The sequence below is a fragment of the Tachyglossus aculeatus genome, chromosome X4, assembly GCF_015852505.1.
Source record: "Tachyglossus aculeatus isolate mTacAcu1 chromosome X4, mTacAcu1.pri, whole genome shotgun sequence".
Taxonomy (NCBI): domain Eukaryota; kingdom Metazoa; phylum Chordata; class Mammalia; order Monotremata; family Tachyglossidae; genus Tachyglossus; species Tachyglossus aculeatus.
In genome coordinates, this window is record NC_052098.1 from 33,881,448 (window position 1) to 33,904,497 (window position 23,050).

Here is a 23,050-nt window from a genome sequence, read left to right on the forward strand (position 1 = left end):
GGATCTCTTCCAGACCAGAATTTCCCTAAAAGCCCAGGGTCAGCTTAGGGGGCGAGGATGCAGAACAAAAGGAAATCAAATTCCAAAGGAGAGTGGTCGCCACCATTCTAAGGGCTGGCCCTGACCCGCAGTTATGTCTGCTCACCTCTGCAGCTCAAGCCGGACTGTTCCATTTTTGTGAATTTTGGAAGGACAATCTTTCATGTTTGGTGTCTCGTTTTCTAGCAATAGTAATAACTGTGGTACTTGTTAAGCGCTCCCTATGTGCTAGGCACTGTGCTAAGCTCTGGGGTGGATACAAGCAAATCGGGTTGGACGCAGTCCCCGCCCCACATGGGGAGCACAGTTTCAATCCCCATTTTACAGATGAGATAACAGAAGCACAGAGAAGTTAAGTGTCTTGTCCAAGGTCAAACAGCAGGCAAGTGGTGGAGTCAGGATTAGAACCCAGGTCCTTCCGACTCCAAGGCCCATGCTTCATCCACCAGACCACACTGCTTCCGGGACACCCCCGCCTTTCCTCTCCCACCCCAAGGAGAGACCCCTACCTTGCATATACTTCCAAGTCTCATATTCTTTAGCAGATTTGTACAGGAGCTTTCTGGATTCAATTGGTCCATCCCCTCTATAAGGCTCAGAACTGATGTTTATGGTGAGAAAATTATGTCCGCTGTCCACCACCTTTGGGGCATTCAGAGGCTCTGGAGGAACTGTTTGAAATTGCAACCGTCAAATATGCTCAAACTTTTTTTTCTCTCACAAAGAAGCCTATATTGCAGTACATTCACCAGATCATTAAAACTTGTTTCCAGCCCAGTATGCAGCAGGATATGAAAATATTGCTACTTACGAATGTGCATTGTGGTTTCTGTGTATATTTTCTTTAGCTTTCAAAGTACTTAAATATACTCACTAATCCATCATGCTTATCTATACCAAAATAACAGTATTTGCCTGTGGATTATTTACATAATTTTGGGTCTGGTGCATGTAGAAGGTAATTTTTTTCTTCCTTTTCATTACGTGACCTTTTGTCCTGAATGAAACAGCTGTGGGAAAGTTGTGGGACTGTAAGGCCCTATCTGTAACTGATACTCAAGGCCACAGGAATCAGCTCTAAACCTAAATATGAGCCAGCTGTACTGATAATGGTATTTACTATGTGCCAAGCACTGTACTAAGTGCTGGGGTAGATACAAGATATTCAGCCTGCACAATCCCTATCCCTTCCGCTCCATAAACACTCTCCCCTTCAAAGCATTCTTAAGGTCACATCTTCTCCAGAAGGCCCTCCCCGATTAAGCTCTCCTTTTCCTGGCTCACTGTCCCTTCTGCGTCATCTATGCCCTTGGAACTGTGGCCCTTGGACAGTTCATATTTGCCCAACCCCACAACATATGTCCATATCTTTAAATTATATAGTATAAATTACTTATATAATGTCTGTCTCCCCCTCTAGACCGTGAGCTTGTTATGAGCAGGGAATGTGTCTGCTAATTCTGTTGTATTGTACTCTCCCAAGCCCTTAGTGCAGTGCTCTGAACATAATAAGTGCTCAGTAAATACCATTGATTGATTCATTTGAACATGCTAGCTGCTTTGCAGTGTACTGAAGTTCTTTGCAGATCCAAACCCTCCCTCTCTAAACCAAAGCTTACCTTTCACAGAAACACTGAAAGGCTTTTCCACCATTCCAGCCACTGTGTTTACACTACAGACCCAGACGCCTGAGTCAGGTGGAAGAATCTGTTCGACACAAAATACTGCCTCGGAGTGGTTGTTTGTTGAGAAAGAATTATGCTGAAATGGTTTAAAACAAAGACCAAGGCAATGAATTATAAGAACTCTCTCTCAGGCACGCGCATACACACACACAAACGCACAGATATTTCTGAATCTCCTGCTTAAGGTGGAATTGCCCTCCATTGTTTTCTAACTACTGTTGGAATAGGCTTTTAACCCAGATAAAAAGGCCAAACTGTGTACTGTAACTGAAGTGATCAGTGACTGTTTTCCAAAACTCAGGCTGCTGCAATAATAATCAAAGTTTATGTTGTGCAGAGTTTCACAGGATCTCAGACGCAGCACTTTTTGTAAGCAAACCAAAACCCTGGTTCCTTTCTTCAGTGGACACTGGACAAAGGGAGGGGCATAAGTCTGAACAGAGAGCAGGGTGTTGCAGCTGGGCAAGGGTCCGGCCTATGTTTCTGCTTCCACTTTGAATCCTTGGCTGAGGAAATGTACTGATGGAGTGGGTGTCCTAAGTACCTACAATGCATACATTGCTAAACTAAGTGAAGAGCCCTAGAAAAATGAAATCAAGCAGTTTTGCCCACAGGGAGTCCCAACCTAGGGTAAGGAGAAGGCAAACACAGGAAAAAAATGAACAATTTCACATTTAAAAGGGGGCTACTTAAGACTGCTCAGAAGAATGCTGTGTTGACATCCCCCCTGTCCCCTTACCCCCGTTCAGTCAGCGGAAAGCCACCAACATTCTAATTTTGGTAAAGGTACCCTCACCTGCCCTCTGTACATGTGGTAAGCACAGCTTGGGCGTCATGATGGTGGTTGGTTGCTCCTGGTGGAGTTGGGGAAGGTAAAAGGGGGAGGGAGGGAAGACTCCAGACCCAGAGACCCCTGACTTTGATGCCTGTAGATCAGGTCACACCCCTTTCTTCGCCTGCCTTTTCACTCCATTTCACATTTCTAGTCCCTGTCCCCAAGGAACATGCAATCTGAGACACACATTCCAGACAGACAGATAAAGCTGTAGATTTATCTGGACAAGTATGTCAGTATAAAGTTTGCGTGAGCAAAGGAAAGTTGTGGAGTTGCTGCCTGTCCTTAGTCATCCACCTGCCAACGAGCAGTGCTGAATCTCTCAAGGTTCTTTTCAGCTTCTAAGACTTTACCCTGTCATGAAGCTGCAGCCTGTCTCTGGGTACTGGTACCCCTTTGTACTATTGGAAACCACGATTTGACCACCACTGACTTTTAGCCCACAGAACCCGGATGCCCCCTTAACTTGGCTGACATGTAGGAGGTGCCCACTAAATTTCCAGTAACCATATTTATGCTTTTTACCATTAGCCTTGGTGCAAAGACAATTGTTGAGCAATGCATCAGATTCTGGCCTGTATCATCAGAGAGCCTGAGCAGAAAAGAAGTTCCCTGAACCTCTTCTCTGTTTTGAATGGTGCCCAGCACATTCAATAAATACCAGATAATAATCACATTAGCATCTTACATGGAGGACAGTCCCATCTGATTTCACTAGAGTCATTTCTCCAGCTTTAGGCAGTGGCTTGCCAGAGGCTTTGCAGGATTTGCAGAATTTGCCAGAATTCACTTCTATGTAGTCAGGTAAATCCTCTATCTGGGGAGTCACACTTGCAGCACCTAAAGGAGGATGACAGCTGGAGTGAAATTTTGTTTTAAACCAGGCTCAGTGGCCCCGATTCAGATACACATTTACAAAGGACTGTCTGCAGCCAACAGAATCTGACTTGAGGAACTTTTTATCCCCCTCAAAGCTCTTCCTTTTAGTTATCAAAAAGTTCATTTTTCCCTTAATCGACATTAAGTAAAATCTGAAATGGTAAAATGTTGTTACTGCTATCTGTGCTATTTTTGAGCCACTCCATTTTCTGTAAACAAAATGATGATGCTGATTTTACCGCCCAGAGTTATCTTTCACCTAAGATGGAAATCATTTACTTCGACCAGTGACTTCTTTGCCACCACTAGGCAACTGCTGAATTGTAGATAGTATTAGTGTTATTGAGAAAAGTGTCATCTAGAAGGAAAGTAGTTCACTTTTCAGGTATTAGTAGAGGAATAATGTCACCTCTGAAAGAGAAACATCCAGAAATAGAGCAATTTTCTGCTACTGCAGAATGACTTGGATTATGTCTACTCAGAGAAACATTTTCAAACTGTAACACTTGTTGGCCGTTGCTTGGGCTTAGAAAAACAAAAACAGCTCAGTAATTTCAGTTTGGCATTTGGCACAGTGAGAACCGATACAGCAGTTGATTAAAGACTTGTATGAAGCAAAAGTGCCAATTTTTCATTTGACCGGGGTGAGACAATAAAGGCAGGAAAATAGACTTGGGCTGATGCCATCAGAGTAGGGGAGGAAGGAGTGGAGAAAGCCCATCTGGGGAAAATTTTTAACTAGATCCAGACAAGACCTTAATACTGTCAGCTCTGGTCCCACACTTGGAACTTCTGACTTGGAAAGTGGGCATTATAATAATACCAATTATGTGATATTTGTTAAGTGTTTACACCATGCCAAATACTGCACTAAATGTTGGGATAGATTTAATTTAAACAGGTCACACACAGTCCCTGTCTCACAAGGGGCTCACAAGTCTAGGAAGGAGAACAGGTTTTGAATCCCCAGTTCACAGAACCTGAGGCACAGAGAGCTGAAGTTACTTGCCCACGATCACCGAGCAGGCAGTGTTAGAGCTGGGATTAGAATCTAGGTCCTCTGATTTCCAGGAGTTGGGGTGAGTCCAAACTAAGGTTAGCACTGGAGAGGCCTTGGATGAACAAAATACTGTGAAATTTTGCAAAAAAAAAAAATATCATTACAAGAGGGTTAGACTATGGACAGCATGCCCAAACCTGCTTTCCTTGTGACTAGCCCAGCTCATCCATGTGAAGCTGTTACAGAAGCAAGGAGACCTGTTCATGGGGCTCTTTGAGTGGCAGGTAGTGGGATGGGGCAAGATCCAGGATGGAGATAGATGATATTAGGGGAAGGCAATGGGGTTTTTTTTTTCAGTTTTTTAAATGATATTTGTTAAGCACTTGCTATGTTCCACTCACTGTACCAAGTGCTGGAATAGATACAAGCTAATTGGTTTGAACACAGTCCCTGTCCCACATGTGGCTCAAAGTCTTAATCCTCATTTTACAGATGAGGGAACTGAGGTACATAGAAGATAAGTGACTTGCCCCAGGTCACACAACAGATAAATGGTAGAGCTGGGATTAGAACCCAGGTCTTCTGGCTCCCAGGTCTGTGTTCTTTCCATTAGGCCAAGCTGCTTCTCAGTGTGTTGCCATAAAGCCAGATTCGTAAGTGCCATGGGCCCATCTCGGTTTAGTCCTTCTGTGAAGGAATGTTTTGACCCGCTGTGAGCCCAGGGAAAGGAGAACAGTGGAAGGAAGAAGTAAATGGAGGGGAGAAGGAATTCCCTTTTCCAGGCTTCTCTTACAACAGTGTCCATGCATTGAAAGGAGTGTGTCACAGATGCCCAAACTTTGCGCTGAATGGTCCTTGTCTTACAGACCTATTATTGGTGTGAATAGGGGTTTAGGTCAGTGCCAGAGTGCCCTAATCAAGGGGAGACAAGAACAGGGGTTTCTCTCTATGATCGAGTTGGGGTTGGGGATGAGCTACATTCTGAAGGTCTGCTCCTGGCTTCCAGGATGCCTGCCAGCTCCCTTTTCAGGGAGAGAGGAGAGACAACCTAATGCTTTCCTGGGCCCGGTAGGGTTTCTTGGGAATAGTGTGAGCAGGGGCTGAAGCTATTCCAGGACAGCAATCTGAGCCACTTATAAGGGAGCATGCTTCTGCTCATTCCTCCCACCCAACATCCTCAAAGCTTATGCCAGTAAAAAGAGGGAGAAGCTAGAGTTATCCCCCTTAAAACTGATGCAGTAAACCTTGCTGACATTACTAGCTGTTTGAGACTAACTCTAGGATGGCCTTGTGGGGGGAGGGAAATACCAGATTCTCCCCTAAGCTAACCGCTACGTGGGTGAATGCCTATGGTATGGAATGCATGTTCCCAAGAAGCAATCCCATAGCTTATTGGAATGCCATTTCCTGGACCCTGAATGGCAAATATGGGCCTGTTAAAAAAATAAATCTTATCATGATCTTTTATCTCTTCGTTTTCCCCAATACTAAAGCACTCCAACTTGCATCGGGGGCTAGGGAAGCACTAAGCAACAACAAATCCATGCTCCCTACTCCCAGAGCCCACATAACTCTCTGAAAGGTAAGGTAGCTATTTTGGCCAAAGAATTAACCCTTTTAAATCATTTGATGACCATTTAGTGTCCTGTAACACCAGTTCCTATGTTAGAAAATGGTGGTTATAATGCAGTGAGCATCAGGGAGTTGGCTTTTGTTTGCTGTTGCAGGTATGATAGACCCAAATAATAATGCTGTTATCACCTGTTACCCAGCTATGCCTTTTATACATTACTCGCCCTTCCTCTGTCCCCACTCTTCCTGTCCTCCGCCTCCTAAATTTCCTGTCATGCAAAAGTGGAGGTTTAAAGGAAGGCCAAGAAAGTGAGAGGGGTGGATGAATAAATGAAGATCATTTTTTTCCTCCAAAAAAAACAAAAAGGCTTAAACAGATGAAAGGTGGTAACATGATGATTTACATTGGGCCTACCTGGGACTATAAGTAAAAGACAATGCCCAGCTGTCAAGCAACCAGTAAACCGGCGGTCTCCTTCTGGTCTGAAAAAATTAATGGGCTTTATTACTAAGAAATAATCTAGGTCCTGAGTCTTATTGTAACTCTTTGAGCCTAAAAATTAAGAATACTATCCCACACTTCCTTTTCTGATTGGGCCAAAGAAGATGTCTTATGCCCCTGAAACAAAAAGCAGGACGGTAAGTTCTCTCTCTCTCCCTTGGGCTGAAATGCTACACCAGCATGAAGGTTACGTTGAATCATACTGGAAAGCACTCTTAGCCACAGTGTTACCTTGCTTTACCTTCTTTCTCACATTGTAGACCATGTCTATCAGGAGAGCAGAGGCATCCTTTAAACCGATCACATGTTTCTCCACGGGTGCACTCACACTTTAGTTTACAGTCTGGCCCATAAAAACCATGTTGGCAGGCTGCAAATACAGAAGGAAAGTGTTAGCTGGAGAAAGCTGGCACCCCCAGTTTGGCTCCAGGGATTTCCCCCTGCCCATTCCCTCCCTTCCCCAATCCCATCCTCGACCTCTTTCCAAAGTCTGTCAGAGCCTTGATCAATCGATCAATCGGTGGTATTTATTGAACACTTACTGTGTGTAGAGCACTGTACTAAGCACTTGGGAGAGTGCAATACAGTTAGTAGATCCAGTCCCTGCCCTCGAGGAGCTTATTGGACTATACCTTCATCGCACTGCAGTCCTTTCCAACCTGTAGCACAGGAACAGCCATAAGGGTCTGGGAGACAGAACATGTAAGATTTGCACCCCTCTGATCCGTTGCACTTTTCTCTGCAGGTTCTGCCAAATGTGTTGTATCCACAAGCTACGCAAAAAGAAATCAGCTAATTAATAATGTATTTCTTGTTTAAATGAAAAGACTCAAAGCCATGAGGGAAGCTAAATGTAGGTGAACCCATCTTTATGAAGTAGGCAGGAGGACCAGAGAAATGGCCTCAACATCATACTCCAGGGCTCTCCTGTCCTAGCCATCACAGTTTCCATTGAGTTGATTGCTTACCAAGATTCAGAAATTCCTTGAACTCCAGCATATCTGTGCTATCTTTGGTAACATCTGGGATTGCTCAAGGGCCACTGGACTCGGCCTTGGGTTACCCTATGGTATCCATAGCCACTTCAGGATAGCCCTTCTCAGGCTGAATTTATCAATCAATCAAATTTACTGAGCACTTACTGCGTGCAAAGCACTGTACTAAGCTCTTGGGAGAGTACACTATAACAGAGTCGGAATGCGTATTCCCTGCCCAAGAGGAGCTTAGAATCTAGAGAGCTTACCCAGATTTTGGGAACAGCGTATAGTTGGGTAGTTCTGAGCCTCTGAAGGGGCAAGGAAATGGGTTGATCAACCTGAAACCTGAGGAGCCTCTAATTCTGTTAGTATCTTAACTCCTTGGGGGGCGTGAGGGGGGTGTCCGTGGGTCTAGAAGGGAGTGATACCTTGTGATACCCTCAAACATCAGGGGAGCATGCTGAATATGGCCCCCAGGGATCTGCCTCTAGTAGTAGTATTAGTAGCATTAAGCACTTGCTGTGCAGAGCACTGTGCTAAGTGCTGGAAAAAACTGCTTGGGTGGAGATTAAACATGACCCCTGGCCCTCAAGGGGCTCAGAAGCTAAGACTCTGAGATTTCTTTGGCTTCCTGGGGCTGCAGGCTGCTATGTCAAAAGCTTCAGGCAGAGAGAATTACTCGTACATATGAAAAATCTTATATTATCACCCTACTAAACATGAAGAAATTGAGGCACAAAGAGGTTAATTTACTTTAAAAACCCATTGTGACTTGAGCAGGGTAGCTTGCACCAGTTTATCAGTATGTTTTTCTTGGCCCGCAATGATCCTGCTTACTTCTAAACTCTGAGACTCCTAAAATCAACATGTGAAACACCAGATTAAAAACATAAAGCCCCCTTTTAACTTACCCTTCTCACATGTTTTCCCCATGAATCCAGGAGGGCAAATGCATTCTCCAGTATCTTCATGACAGATGCCATTATTCACACAAGAGGTACAGTGAGAGTTGCATTCAGGTCCCCACTTGTGGGCTTCACACCCTATGATACAAGCACATAGAGACTGGGTCCATCTCTGACTCCTGATCATTTCCCATTTCTGTTGAGCATGGTGCTTCATTTTGGAAACTGCAAGGGCATTCACAAGATTCCAGTTCACAAGGAGGAATTATTTATCATCATCATCATCAATGGTATTTGCTGATGATGATAAATACCACCGTTGATGAAAAAGGATTTATGTAGTGCCTTTTATCCTGACTCCCGCAGCTTAGTTTTCATATTCCTCTAAAACCACTCTTGTTGACGGAGGTAGCTTTCAGGCATTATGGTCTCGATTTCTCAGGTAGGAAATTTGGGGCAAAATCAATAAAATGGCCAGTCAAGAGTCTACAGGAAACTCTCAGGGAAATAATCAGTTAGCTAAAGAATTCAAATTTCCTGAGGTGTTGAAAGTTGGGGGACTAGCATGAACAAAGGAACAGAGATAGGAGAGTCAAGAGAAATGTACAATTAAAAGATAGAATGAGCGCAATGATGAGAGTGATTAACTGCTTAATAAATATCATCACTAACTCCATGGCTGTTTCAAAGACTGTCTAAGCTTCTGTTGAGTTGCAAGAGTTTGCCAGAGAGCTGAAAATATAGTCTACCTTCAGATTCCAGATCCTTTTTTTTTGTACTTGTAAATCACTGTATAGAATTAGTTGAACAAGATATTTATTCATTCATTCATTCAAACGTATTTGTTGAGCGCTTACTGTGTGCAGAGCACTGTATTAAGCGCTTGGGAAGTACAAGTTGGCAACATATAGAGATGGTCCCTACCCAACAGTGGGCTCACAATCTAGAAGGGGGAGACAGAGAACAAAACATATTAACAAAATAAAATGAATAGAATAAATATGTAAAAGTAAAACAAATAGAGTAATAAATACGTACAAACATATATACATATGTACAGGTGCTATGGGGAGGGGAAGGAGGTAAGGCGGGGGAGGAGGGGAAGAGGAAGGAGGGGGATCAGTCTGGGAAGGCTTCCTGGAGGAGGTGAGCTCTCAGTAGGGCTTTGAAGGGAGGAAGAGAGCTAGCTTGGCGGATGTGCAGAGGGAGGGCATTCCAGGCCAGAGGGATGACGTGGGCCGGGGGTCGACAGCGGGACAGGCGAAAACGAGGCCCAGTGAGGAGATTAGCGGCAGAGGAGCGGAGGGTCTAGGCTGGGAGTGAATAATGAGTTTAATCCCCAGACCACATCCTTTAATGTTCTTGTGGGAGCCCACCCAGTGCCATCGATCAAATGTTCTCTCAGTAAACTTAAACATATTTCACCCATCTCTGTGATGTTGGGGTGCCAGATCCGGGTCAAACATTTTACTTTTGGAGGCACCATGTTGTAAGCATCAGGGACTTCAGTTTCAAACTGAAATTTTCCACCTTGGTAGTAACCCTCATCTGGGGTTACGGTAAGCTGAAAGTAATGGAGCTTGTTCGGGTCGGGAAAGTTCACTTTACACGTACAAGGCAAATTGCCTATCTCCCCCTCCAGACTGTAAGCAAGCTCACTGTGGGCAGGGAATGTGTCTACCAACTCCATTGCATTGTACTCTCATGAGTGCTTAGTACAATGCTCTGAGTACAGTAAGCACTCAGTAAGTACCGATGATGATGATGATGAGCTATATACCACCTTTGCTCCATTAATGATCGAAGAAAAAGTTAGATGAAGGAGCCTTCAACTATGTCATGACCAAAAATATCTTGTAATTGCTTTAGGGTCTTGATAACTACCTCAAGGCACCAGAATTTGTTTTTTTGTTTTGTTTTTTAAGCCCTCCCTCCCTCCCAGAATGCAGCACAATGTAATTGACCATGATAAACTTACTTCGGACGATGAGCCTGGTGAAGGCTGAGGTGAAGAGATTGCCTCCTATGTACCTGGCAGAGTAAACACCTGAGTCCTGGAGCTGGGCTTGGGATACGTTCACCGCTAATGTATCAACCACTTCATGCCTGGGCACTAAATGAATGAAAGAGCCTGGGGACAAAAACACACAGACCGATCAAGCTAGTTCAAGCACTACTAGGGAGCCCTTCCAAGTGAAACTGTCCCTCTTTTTTCTATTCAAGAGAAAGGAATATATGGTTTTGAGCACTGCACCCCTCATGATCTCTCTCAGTCTGCTGCAGATCACTGTAGACTGGAAAGAATGAAAATGCTACAAAATGCAGGGGATGTTATTAAATAACTGAGTCAGACTAATAGTTCATCCAGCTCCAGTACTCTAATACTACCACCGGTAGCAACAGGATGCTTGGAAAAAATGTGTGCTGGATCCCCTCCTTGACGTCCAGCTTCATTGTTTGGGATGTACCATCTAATATCTCTAACTTCTCCTCTACTTCCCTAACTGTCCACACCCTTCCTGATTTTGTCAACTTCAGTCATGAACTGTGTCTTTCCAGACTGCAGAGTCCCACACTCTTTGTTCTCGCTTTTTGTTGCCCCTCCCATCATCTTGGTTGGAGAAGCAGTGTGGCCTAATGGATAGAGCACAAGTCAGGTAGTCAGAAGAACTTGGGTTCTAATCCCAGCTCTGCCACATGTCTGCTGTGTGACCTTGAGCAAGACACTTAACTTCTCCATGCCTCAGTTACCTCATCTGTAAAATGGAGATTAAGAATGGGATCCCTGTGCGGGAGAGGGAATGTGTCCAACCTGATTAGCTTGCATCTAAGCCAGCTCTTAGCACAGTGCCTGACACGTATTAAGCACTTAAATACCATAAAAAAGTGACTTTCTGTAATAGTTTCTGAACCTTTGCACAGCGTGGGTGGGTTTAAAAGGCACGGATTAGAGTTGTGAGGGTTCCTTGAACATACAAAGTGGCTAAGACTTTGTGCCTGGTCTCTTCAGTGTACTCTTTCTGAATGCAAAAGCCTCATGAGCATCATGGCAGTAAGAATCAACAACAACAACAAAAAAAAAAACTTGGAGGCTTGAGTGTGCCTGTCCCACAACTCCCAGGGAAGAGAGAGACAAATAAAATGCAATTACCATTTTGGTAAATCACCGCATCTTCTTCCTTTTTTAACAACAGTTTGAAGAAAATAGTCACGTTTTCTCCCTTATTCACTGTCATAGTTAAACTGGCTGGGCGAAAGGAAGCTTTAAAAAAAAAGAGAGAGAAACATAAGGATAGTAAAGGGAAGACCTTTTTCCACACCCCAGAGGTCCAGGTTTTGAGTTCCAAAGGCTATTGTGATTGTTTCTTCCCCAAGGCTGATACTGCTGAAAGTGCTTCATTTGGCATGGAGGGCAAGGGAAGGGGGAAGGGGACATCAGTATGGATATCTTTTGCTTAAATCTCCAAGTGTAATTTTCACTGCTGATTTAATGAGAAATTTGGCCCAGAATTTAATATTTACTGGTGTAGTCTACTGGTGTTGATTACATTCCCTGTTGTTTTGTGTGAATGTTGTTTAGGTTAGTATGGGATTTTTTTTTTTCCTCTCCACATTGTGCTCTGGAAAGGAACCTGGACTTCTCAATGGGCTCAGGGCCAATGTATTTTTAACTTGGTGGCTTTTAATTTCTCTATTACCGCATGCTGGGTGAGCCTTTAATTTACAGGAATAGAGATTTCAACTAACCCAAAGTTCAAGTGCTACTTCTCTGTCCTATTTGTTTCTTTCTTTTTTTTTTTTTTTTTTAATAACAGTGCCCTGGCACTGACTTCTAATTTAGGCTAATGTATTTTGCTTCCTGTGAAAGTTTTTAATTGAGTCTTCACAATTCTAGGGATCTGTTAAAGACATAACCATACTCTTCAGGGAATGGAGGGGGGTGGGTGGAGGAAACGCCTGGTTAGAAGAATTCCAACTAGAGATAATACTTCTGGTAGTTGACAATCCTCTTCAAATGCCCCAGATCATTTCTGAGTGAGGGTGTAGTCAGTTGAATAGGTGAAAGTAATTCTCAATTCCCCTAGTAATGTGCCTTTTTTCTTGCCTTAGTCTGTATATCTTTATTTTAGGGACTGTGCTTACAATTTACAGTTCTCACTGATAAGTTAATGCCTATCCTGTTTGATATTCTTTGCTGAAAATGATATACCAATGCAGAATGCTACTATATTACAATGAATTTGTGTCTATTACCACTATTGTCAAGTACTCTTCAAAATACTAAGTACAGTGTTTGTCACAGAGTAAGTACTCAATAAATAATTTTCTTATTACTACTACTACTAATAATATTCTGATAGACATTTTTTGAGTTGAAATTTGACCCCTACTTTTGAAATCCCAAATCCTAATATTTTCAACCAAATGTTGAACAAAATTCTGTGGGTTACTTCTGATAGAGACACTGGCTCAAAAGTAAAAACAAAAATGTGAACAATAACAAAAAAACCCCTCCATTCACTAATCAATCAATTGATAGTATTTGAGTGCTCACTCTGTGAAGAGCACTGTACTGTTTGGGAGAGTATAATAGAGTTAATAAATAAGATCCCTGTCCTTATGGATCTATCCACGGTATTTATTTAGCACTGACTATGTATCAATCCCAGCACTTAGTACAGTGCCTGGCACATAGTAAATGCTTAACAAATATCATTTTTTAAAAAATCTACTCAGTTTTTGGCTGTTTCCTATTTTGCATTTTGTTCTGAAAAATATACTTTTAAGTGTGTTTCCATTCAGATATGGAAGATATTGGGATGACCCTGTTGGAGACACAACTAAGGTCAAAGAGACTGAACTGGGAAACTCATTTTTACAGTGCCTGTGGCCTTAGTATTGGGTTTTCTGGGAGCCTTTCTCCAGAATTCCTTGGAATGAGACCCATTCAGCAAGTGGGCAGAGCTGTTTTCTCTCCTTGTGAATTTAATTAAACACCTGTGCCTGAACTCTGAGTGCTTCAAAATCTCTGGATTGCACCTACTAGCTCTATTACACTGTACTTTTGGAACTTTGATCCGAGATATTTTAAAGAGCTCAGAGTCTGACAGAAGACTAAAAGCTAAATCATTCCAGGTGCTTATTTCCACTAGGGCAAGTCTATCTACAAATACTATTGAGCATCTACAGGATGCATGGTCCTAAAGAAGCAGAGTAGAAACAGTTGCACACTAATGGCAAGCACTAAATAATAAGTCAGTAAGAAATTAGAAGGTGGCGAGCTTTGGATATTGTCTCAATTTTTCCTTTTCACTGAAGTCATTTGTGTGCAAATCTCAGATTTTCTTTCCTAAGTATCTGGAAACTTCAGTTTATGAGTTACCACTTTTTTAAACAAGCCAAATCCAAATGACAGGTGCAGAAGAAAATATAGCTGAATTTTGAACCATGATAGCTTTGGCAAACCTAACATCCTTTTGCTCAACCTCCCTTCCTTCTTGCCCTGGCGCTGAATAGCTACATTCCTGGGAATTTCTGTTGTGAATCTTTCCCACTCGCCCTGCGGCTGTTATTTAATGGGGAGCATAATAGGCTCTCGAAAGAAGCTCTGACCTTAGTTTGCACCAAATAAAGATTTTAGGTCAGCTGGCAAAGCATTGTTGAATTTTTTTTTTTTAGTTGTATTCTTTAAGGGCTATGTGTCAAGTACTGTACTAAGTGCTGGGGTAGATAAAAGACAATTTGGACACAGTCCCTGTCCTACTTGAGGCTCATAGTTTAAGTAAGAAGTAGGAAAATGTAATCCCCATTTTTCAGATGAGGTAACAGAGGCACAGAGAAGCTAAGTGAGGCAGGTAAGTGGTGGAACTGGAATTAGAACCCAGGTCCTCTGGCTCCCAGATCCCTGCTCTTTCCACTAGGCCATGGTGCTTCCCTAGACTTTTGAATCCTGAATCCAGATACTTTTGAATTGTTTAATGAATTCCTGTCATACTTTGGAAGCAGCATGAGTCTGAGAGTCAAGAGACCTGGGTCCTAGATCCATCCCTGCCACTGGCTTACTGTGTGGCCCTGGGCAAAACACTTAATCTCTCTGGGCCTCAATTTTCTCACCTGAGAAATGGGCATAGGACCTGCTCTTTCTCCCTCTTAAATTGTGAACACCCCAAGGGGCAGGGACCGTGTCTGATCTGATTATCTTGTATTTAACCCAGTGTTTAGCACCTAAATAAATACCATAGGGAAGCAGACTGGCCTAGTGGAAAGACCATGGGCCTGGGAATCAGAGGAACTGGGTTCTAATCCCACCTCCACCACTTGCCTGCTGTATAACATTGGGTAAATCACTTAACTTCTCTGTGCCTCAGTTTCCTTAGATGTAAAATGGAGATTCAAAACCAATTATTCCTTCTTCCCCTTAGACTGTGATCCTCGGGTGGGACAGGGATTGGGTCTGATTTGCTTATATTGCTCAGGTCAGTGCTTGGCATACAGTAAGTGCTTAACAAGTGCCACAGTTGTTGTTGTTATTACAATCATCATTATTCAGATACATTTTTCTTGGGGGAAATACAGTATTAAGTCCAGTTAAAGGGACCCCCTTGGATTCCAAATGCAGAAAAGCTTGAAGTTCAGTTCCTTCTCTGATTTTGAACTCAGGCTCCAATAGTTTTCCTGATCACAATTCAGTTTCCACACTGATAATCCATAGCCACAAAGAGTTGATGCAGAAGACTTCCCTCCCTTTTAAGTATCCTGGACTGTTGGTTCTGATGTATGGAAGACAAAACCTTTCAGGATGTGCATGTAAAATACTCTCTACTGAAGTCTGTTGTTTTGTTCCATTCCAGACTCTACTGTAACTAATGTATTAGTCCATGCAGTAACCAGAAAACTAGGTCAACCGCCATGAAAGAAACTTCCCTTCCCTGTTCTGACTTTGCCACAGCCAGGAAGCAGCAAGGCAGGCAAAATTAGCTAAAACTAAATACTGAAGCTACCCCAGCCTCGCATCTCCAGTTATTCTGTGATTCAGCTTCAGATTGCGCAATTCAAATAATAGCCCACCTCTTTGCGTGCTTTATTCCTAGTCAGAACTTTGGCAACGTATCTGTAATTTATTTATATTAATGTCTATCTCCCTCTCTAGTCTGTAAGCGCATTGTGGGTAGGCATCACATCTACCAACTCTGTTGTACTCTCCCAAACACTTAGTACAGTGCTGTGCACACAGTAAGCGCTCAATAAGTACAATTGATTGATTGATCTGAACAGTGATGTGCATAAGAGTTCTGGATAGAAGGGAGGGAAGACCTCTATTGTTGACAGCGCTCTGTAGATAGGTAACTGAAATTCAGAATTAACAGTTTAGCCTAGATACTCATTTACACCGATCTCACAGCAGTTGTGTGCAAATATGTCATCCCAACATACTTGTACCACTACCTGCTACATCCTGATTTGTTTTCTCCTGCTTCCACTACTTGTAGAGAATCTAACTCTGCACTTCCCCCTTGCAAGTGTTAAACTGTAATTACCTTGAGAACAGGGACTGTGTGTGTTACTTTTAGGTATTCTTCTTCAGGTGCTCATTAAGTACCACTGATGGAGTGAATAACTGAGATATCTTAAGGGACTGTGTTAGTTTAGAGGGGTCTCAGCTGTCTCTCTAATTTAAGCAAGTTACCTTGTAATCGCATCTTCATTGTGCGTATCTTTATTGACTCCCCACGAACTTTCCCTTCACAGTAATAAGCTCCGTTGATTTTACTGGCCTTTTCCCGCTTCCACACAACTTTTTTAGCCCATTCTCTTCCTTCATCTTGAGTAACTTCCAGAGGCTCCTGATGCTGGTTCATCAGTGCTTCAAAGTCTCTTCCTATGGTCAAGGTCTCGTGGCCATGCCAGCCTGTGGCTATACAGGTGAGCGATGTCTCAGCATCAGCCACTAGAGGCAAGGAATTAATCAGGATCAGGTCCATCGCCGCGTCCACTTTGCCTAAAGATAAAAAAAACAAAAAAAGGGAAGGAGTCTCACAACTGAGTTTTTGAATAAGATCATTTACATGAGGTCTATATAGCTTTGGAGCCATCTTCACTGAAGTGTTGATAATGGGGAAAAAATTAGTTGGGAGGGCTAGCTTTCATTTTGAATAGTTATTAGTAATACTGATAAATATGAAAGATCTAGCCAGGTTCAGAAGTTACTCCTGAGAGGAAATTTGGGTGCTTCGATTGGTAGACCAACTGAGATAGCATGGCCTTGGGTAAAGAGCTTTGAACTGATGGTTAGGAGGCACAGGTTCTAATCCTAGCTCCGCCTCTGGCCTGCTGTGTGACCTGTGACAAGTAACTTAATCTCTCCGTGCCTCAGTTTTCTCACCTATAAAATGGAGATAAAACACCTGCACTCCCTGCCGCTTAGATCGTGAATGCTATGTGGGGCTACCATATTATCTTCCTCGCTGACCTCCCTGCCTCCTGTAGCTCCCCTCTCTAGTCCATACTTCACTCTGCTGCCCATATCATTTTTCCAAAAAAAATTGTTCAATCCACATCTCCCCAGTCCTACTTTACCTGGTTGATCTCCTACTACAACCTAACCCACACACTTTGCTCCCCTATCACCAACATCCTCATTGCACCTCGATCTCAGCTTTCTTGTGAAAACCCCTCACCCACTACTTCCCCTTCATATACTATAGAACACTCCTCTCTCCCCACCTTTAAAGCCTTATGAAAATCACATCTCCTCCAGGAGACCTTCCCTGTCTTAGCCATCCTTTCTGAGTCACCTACACACTTGGTATTAAACACTGATATTTGCCCCTTCCCAAGCCCCACAGCACTTATGTATATATCCATCTGTAATGTGTTTTAAAGCTTGTCTCCCCCTCTAGTCTGTAAGCTACTTGTGTGCAGGGATCATCTATGCCACCGCTATGGCACTGTACTCTCCCAAGCTCTTAGTACAGTAGTGTTCTGCTCACGGTAAGCTCTCAATAAATACCAGTGATTGATTGAAAGGGACCATGTCTGATGTGAGAAATTGTATTGACTATAGTGCTTAGCTCATAAGCACTACTACAGTTCTAATAGCATGTTTACCTGAAAATGTACAAAATGTACTCATCATTTTGGGATAGCCATAAAAGTGCAGAAGGGCAGCCAAAATGTTCAGGAGAATGGGAAAGCTTCTGTATCATTGGAGTCTGAAAAGATGAGGACTCTGGTCTGGAAAGACAAAGGCTGAGAGGGGACATATCTAGAGTGGCCACTGATGGCCCTCCGTGGACTGGATGAGAAGATGCATGTGACAGCCCATGTTTTAAGCCAGGGCCACAGCAAATCGGGCAGGGGAGTTGCCAGCTGAGAACTGGACTGTCTAGGATAAAGCCACCCTAGACCAGTAGGAAGTTTACCAAAATCATGTAAGGTGCAGTGTGAACATACAATGATGATTCAACAAATCCCCTCAAGACTAGGGTATGGGAGAGGCACCCACTGTAGTGTGAAGATGGTAAATTCTAAACAAACACAAGAAAACACTTGTTCACAGAGAGGGTGGAAAAACATGGGATTTGTTGCCCTAAGAAGTTGTACAGGCGGAAGACATCAACAGGTTCAAGCAAGATTTAGAAAGTTGAATTCTCACCCTTGGATTTGTCTTGATTCTTATCCAGTCTTTAAAAAGAGATTACTCTCTCACTAGCAAAACACACTGGTATAAATGATAAGCCCACTTTAACCCTAAACATTTCAACCTAAGCTTCACTTTCTTAGTGGGGAAAATGAAAGTAGTGTCATCTGCAAGGGTAAATACAGGAAGGCCTGTAGTCACCAAGGGCTTTCCAAAAATGTTGCATAAAACATATTGAGGTGAAAGATCATGATTTCATATGGCTGAGTCCCACAGACAGGTCCTAGGAAGTGGGGGGGTCAAATCGGGCAACCATAAAATGGGACCTGACGCTGGCTGAAGAGACTGTGGTATCATAGGTTTTCCCTGACTCCAAAGTGGCGATGCCCTTGCCCTGAAGACGAGCCTGACCAGGGCTCCAGGGCCCGGGGTAGTGCTGCTTTCAAACTAGGGGGTGGCATGGGGCCTCCTTCGACCTTGAGATAGCACTCTATTCCAAAGGAGAGACATGGAAAGGAAGAAAATAATGCAGTTCTTTCATGGAAGAGTCCAACCAGCCCAGGTGCTAAAATCAGCTGAATGTCATGTGAAAACTCAGTGAGTCACACTGAACTCATAATAAAAGAATTTCTATTTAATGATAGTGGAGAACAACAAAATGTCCAAGATCCTGAAAAAGACAGGGCCCAAATTCTAGTCTCAGCTCTGCCACTGGCCTGCTGTGTGATTTGGAGCAAGCCACTTAACTTCTTTGACTCAGTTTCCCCCTCTGCAAAATGGTACTGAGCCCCCCGTTTCCTCTCCTCCTTCCCACCCCCTGCCCTACCTCCTTCCCCTCCCCCCAGCACCTGTATATATGTTTGTACAGATTTATTATTCTATTTATTTTACTTGTACATATTTACTATTCTATTTATTTTCTTAATAATGTGCATCTAGCTTTATTTCTATTTATTCTGATGACTTGACACCTGTCCACATGTTTTGTTTTGTTGTCTGTCTCCCCCTTCTAGACTGTAAGCCTGTTGTTGGGTAGGGACCGTCTCTATATGTTGCCAACTTGTACTTCCCAAGCACTTAGTACAGTGCTCTGCACACAGTAAGTGCTCAATACATACAATTGAACGAATGAATGAATGAATGAGTGAATAATACCTGCCTTTTCCTACCTCGAGGCATGTTGTGAGAACAAAACCAGTCTGAGTAATGTGAAAGTGATTTGGGAATAGCACTGTTATGCAAAATCAAAATATACAATTGTGTCAGTATATTGTTTTGAAAAGTTGGAAAAAAACTTTCTTATCTCTATATCCTTGTTTCCTATTCCTCCAAGAAGCCTGCTGCCACTAGTGGAAACAGAATACAGGATGAATCATTGGTCTGACCCAGTATGGCATTTCTTCTGCTCTACTATTCTTGGGCTATGGACTCTCTTTGCAATCACATTCAAAGGGTGGAGGAAGGCATCGTCAGCCACATATTGATCTATTCGTTACCCCTGCACCCATGTATAAGATTCACCACCTGTAATGTCATCATTGACTACAAATTACATCTGTAGAAACCTGAAATAAGTTGCTAATTACAACCATTAAAGCATTGAACCGTATTTACATGTGAGCTATATGTTCAAGTTCTCCCCTCTTGGGGATGCATATTATGATTTCAGATATTTGACTTGGACTAATAACAACTGATGTTCAATTCCCTGTTGCAGATTACCTAACAAGAATCAAAACAGACTAGCTAGCATATGTTTCATTTCCCTAATGACTTTCTGAATGGGCCTTTATAGAGAGTTCAGGTGGAGGTTAAAAAAAAAAGAAAGGAAATAGGAATTTATTAGAAAAGTGTACCGAATAAGGTTATTCTCTAAACACTTACTGCAGTGTTCTGCACCGTAAGCACTCAAAAAATACCAATGATTGGTTGATTGAGCTCCATTTTTTAGAGCATCTCTGTTAATGAAAGAAAACAAAATTCTAGTTTGGGAAGCAGTGTGTTCTATTGGAAAGATCATGAAACTGAAAGGCAGATCTGGGTTCTAATCCTGACTCTGCCACGGTCCTGCTGCTTGACCTAGGGCACAAAACAGTTAGCCTCTTTGCCTCAGTTTCCTCATCTCTAAAGGGGGTATAATAAGCTTGTCTCTCCCTAACCTTTAAACTGTGAGTCCTGTGTAGGACAGGATCTGATTATCTCCTATATATTGTGATGCTTAGCAGAGTGATTGATACATAGTAAGTACTTTATCCCCATTTCTCCCATAGTGAGTGTTTTCATTATGCTTTTTGGATAGAATGTTAGGATATTAGAAAACTATATTGTACATTTTCTTTAACACAGCTAGGGCCCCAGTGTTCCTCATTGAGCCTACTACAACTCCCTTTGATATTCCCCAGTGAGGATGACTTTTATCCCTTTCTCTCCCTTAAACTGGTATAGAGAGAGGAGCAACATCATTCATTGCCAAAACAGGAAAATAGTTGAATTATAAGACCTAAATAAAGGCCAACTTCTGCTTTTGAATAAGGGGTGGAAGACCGAAGATCAATGGGATTGACTGAGCAACTACTGAACGCTAAGAGCTCTACTAAATGCTTGAGTACAGTACTAGCAAGACACATGTTCCCTGTTCTCAAGGAGCTTACAACTTAATAGGGGGTAGAGACAAAAATTATTTATGGATAGTGAAAACTGGAGAAGAACAACAAGGATAAAGCAGGAAGCAGTTCAATCATAACAGGATGAACAGTCCTTCTGCACTCTGATCCACAGCTTTGTGAGAAGTGTTTGCCATTAAAACTATTAAATGAGCTATTGTATGGTGTCTTGAAGGGAATCTGCTATCACAATATTCTGTTTTGAAGGATCACAATTATATAATTCATCTGCTGTTTTGCCACTCTTTAAATCTGCAATAAATCCAAATGTGAAATAATAATAATAATAATAGTGGTATTTGCTAAGCCCTTACTATGTGTCAAGCACTGCACTAAGTTCTGAGGTAGCAGGTCAGACAAAATCCCTGCCCCACATAGGTTTACAGTCTAATGGGGAGGGAGATTAAGAATGTAATCCTTAGTTTACAGATGAGGAAACTGAGGCACAGAGAAGTTTAGTGACTTTCCCAAGATCATACCAGAAGAATATGGTAGAGCTAGTTTTAAAACCCAGGTTGTCTGACATCCAAGTCCCTGTTTTTTCTGCTAGGCCATGTTGCTTCTCAACATTTTTATCAAGTAGCTCACACCTTTAATCTCTCAAAATAATGGTAAGGATTATGGTAAAATTTCATGCATATGACATGTACACATAATCTGCAATAAATACCAATATGTTCCATTAGGTTACAATTTTTTTCTCTGGGCCTCTGGTCAATTTTCCTTACCACTCTCCCACCTACAGATTCAGTAGTGTCTCGGTTATCTAAAGCCCGATTCATTCATTCATTCAATCGTATTTATTGAGTGCTTACTGTGTGCAGAGCTCTGTACTAAGTGCTTGGGAAGTACAAGTTGGCAACATACAGAGACAGTCCCTACCCAACAACGGGCTCACAGTCTAGAAGGGGGAGACAGACAACAAAACAAAACATGTAGACAGGTGTTGTGGCTATGACTTACCACATACCTGAAGCTGGTCCCAAATAATTGTTTATCAGTTAATGGAATCTTCAAACTGCCCATAATAATAATAATAATGATGGCATTTATTAAGTCCTTACTATGTGCAAGCTATGTACTACGTGTACTATGTACAGATGAGGTAACTGAGGCACAGAGAAGTCAAATGACTTGCCCAAGGTCACACAGCTGACAAGTGGCGGAGTCGGGATTAGAACCCCTGGCCTCTGACTCCCAAACCCGGGCTCTTTCCACTGAGCCACGCTGCTTCTCATATTTGTATAAGCCATTCGGAACACATCCGTTAATCATGCCAAAGAAGAATGGCAATTTTTAGTTTGATTTTTGTTTCGCATTTAAAAGGTGCCCTATGAGTCCTTACCAGTGAAGTAAACACCATTTAGGAATCCAAATGTCTTAACGCAACGACTTTGCCTCTGCAAATGATCCATCATAGCATCATGGGGAGGGCTGGGGCCTTGCAGGGATTACCCTCAAGAGGGATCAGCCCTCAAGAGGGATCAGCCTCCCTCATATTTAAAGATTTTTCCAGGGAAATATGTTTCATAATTTCCCTCAGGCCCCCAGTTCAAAGATTGATTGTTCTTACTGACAGGAAGTTCCTTACAGCTAACCTATATCATGCTAAAGTTTAAACTAGTTTCTCTTCTGGGCAATATGAGGGTGAACAAACAACCGGCCATCTTCTGTGTATTTTGTACTTAGTGTAGAGAAGATTGTTATTGAAGGCCTCCACCCAATGCCCAGGGGGCTCCCTTTTCTCCAGATTACATTTCTTCATTTTTTCAACCTGTGCCCTATATTCTAGCTCTATGTAGCGCTCTTGTGACCTGCCTAGCAGCATGGCCTAGTGGAAAGAGCACAGGTCTGAGTATCAAAGAACTTTGGTTCTAATTCTGGCTCCACTGCTCACCTACAGTGTGTGACCTTAAGCAAGTCACTTTTAGCTTCTTTGTGCCTCAGTCTTCCCTTCTGTAAAATGGGGATTAGATAGTCATTATTTCTCCCCCCTTAGACTGTCCCACATGGGACAGGGACTGTGTCTCAATTGGTTTCTGATGTCTACCCCAGTGCACACTGTAAGCGCTTAGCAAATATTATTATTATTTCCTTCATGACCCTTGAATTGTGGAACTCAGAGATATCTACTGGTTATCAGAGTAGCAGTTTCTTCCACAAAGAAACTTTGGGATGGTTTTTTTAAATAGGACTCCAAGATGATCAAGTTCAATTGCAAACCCTTCTGGTTTAATTATGAATTCTGGGACAGAACATCATGGATTGTCCCAAGGAGCGTGTCACAGCTGTGGGGCCAGATAAGGAGGCATCAGGGACGTGCCAAATCAGTTTCCCAGACAGTCTGACATAA

The 23,050-nt window shown here is 42.6% G+C and overlaps 2 protein-coding genes across 2 annotated transcripts in view; both read right to left on the reverse strand.

The window, feature by feature from the left end:
• Positions 1-23,050, reverse strand: part of TEK (TEK receptor tyrosine kinase) — a 79,729-nt gene that overhangs the window by 38,027 nt on the left and 18,652 nt on the right. The window contains exons 2-10 of the mRNA XM_038769701.1: positions 16,082-16,393; positions 11,546-11,656; positions 10,373-10,525; positions 8,401-8,532; positions 7,145-7,285; positions 6,754-6,882; positions 3,248-3,399; positions 1,659-1,800; positions 549-710 (exon numbers count right to left, since the gene is read on the reverse strand). Coding sequence (XP_038625629.1) covers positions 549-710; positions 1,659-1,800; positions 3,248-3,399; positions 6,754-6,882; positions 7,145-7,285; positions 8,401-8,532; positions 10,373-10,525; positions 11,546-11,656; positions 16,082-16,393 — 1,434 coding nt within the window. The remainder of the gene's footprint in view (positions 1-548; positions 711-1,658; positions 1,801-3,247; positions 3,400-6,753; positions 6,883-7,144; positions 7,286-8,400; positions 8,533-10,372; positions 10,526-11,545; positions 11,657-16,081; positions 16,394-23,050) is intronic.
• LOC119948170 (NEDD8-conjugating enzyme UBE2F-like) lies at positions 9,680-10,188 on the reverse strand. The gene is made up of 2 exons (XM_038770102.1): positions 10,178-10,188; positions 9,680-10,037 (listed from the first exon to the last, which is right to left on the reverse strand). The coding sequence occupies exons 1-2, from the start codon at positions 10,186-10,188 to the stop codon at positions 9,680-9,682; spliced, it is 369 nt and encodes a 122-aa protein (XP_038626030.1).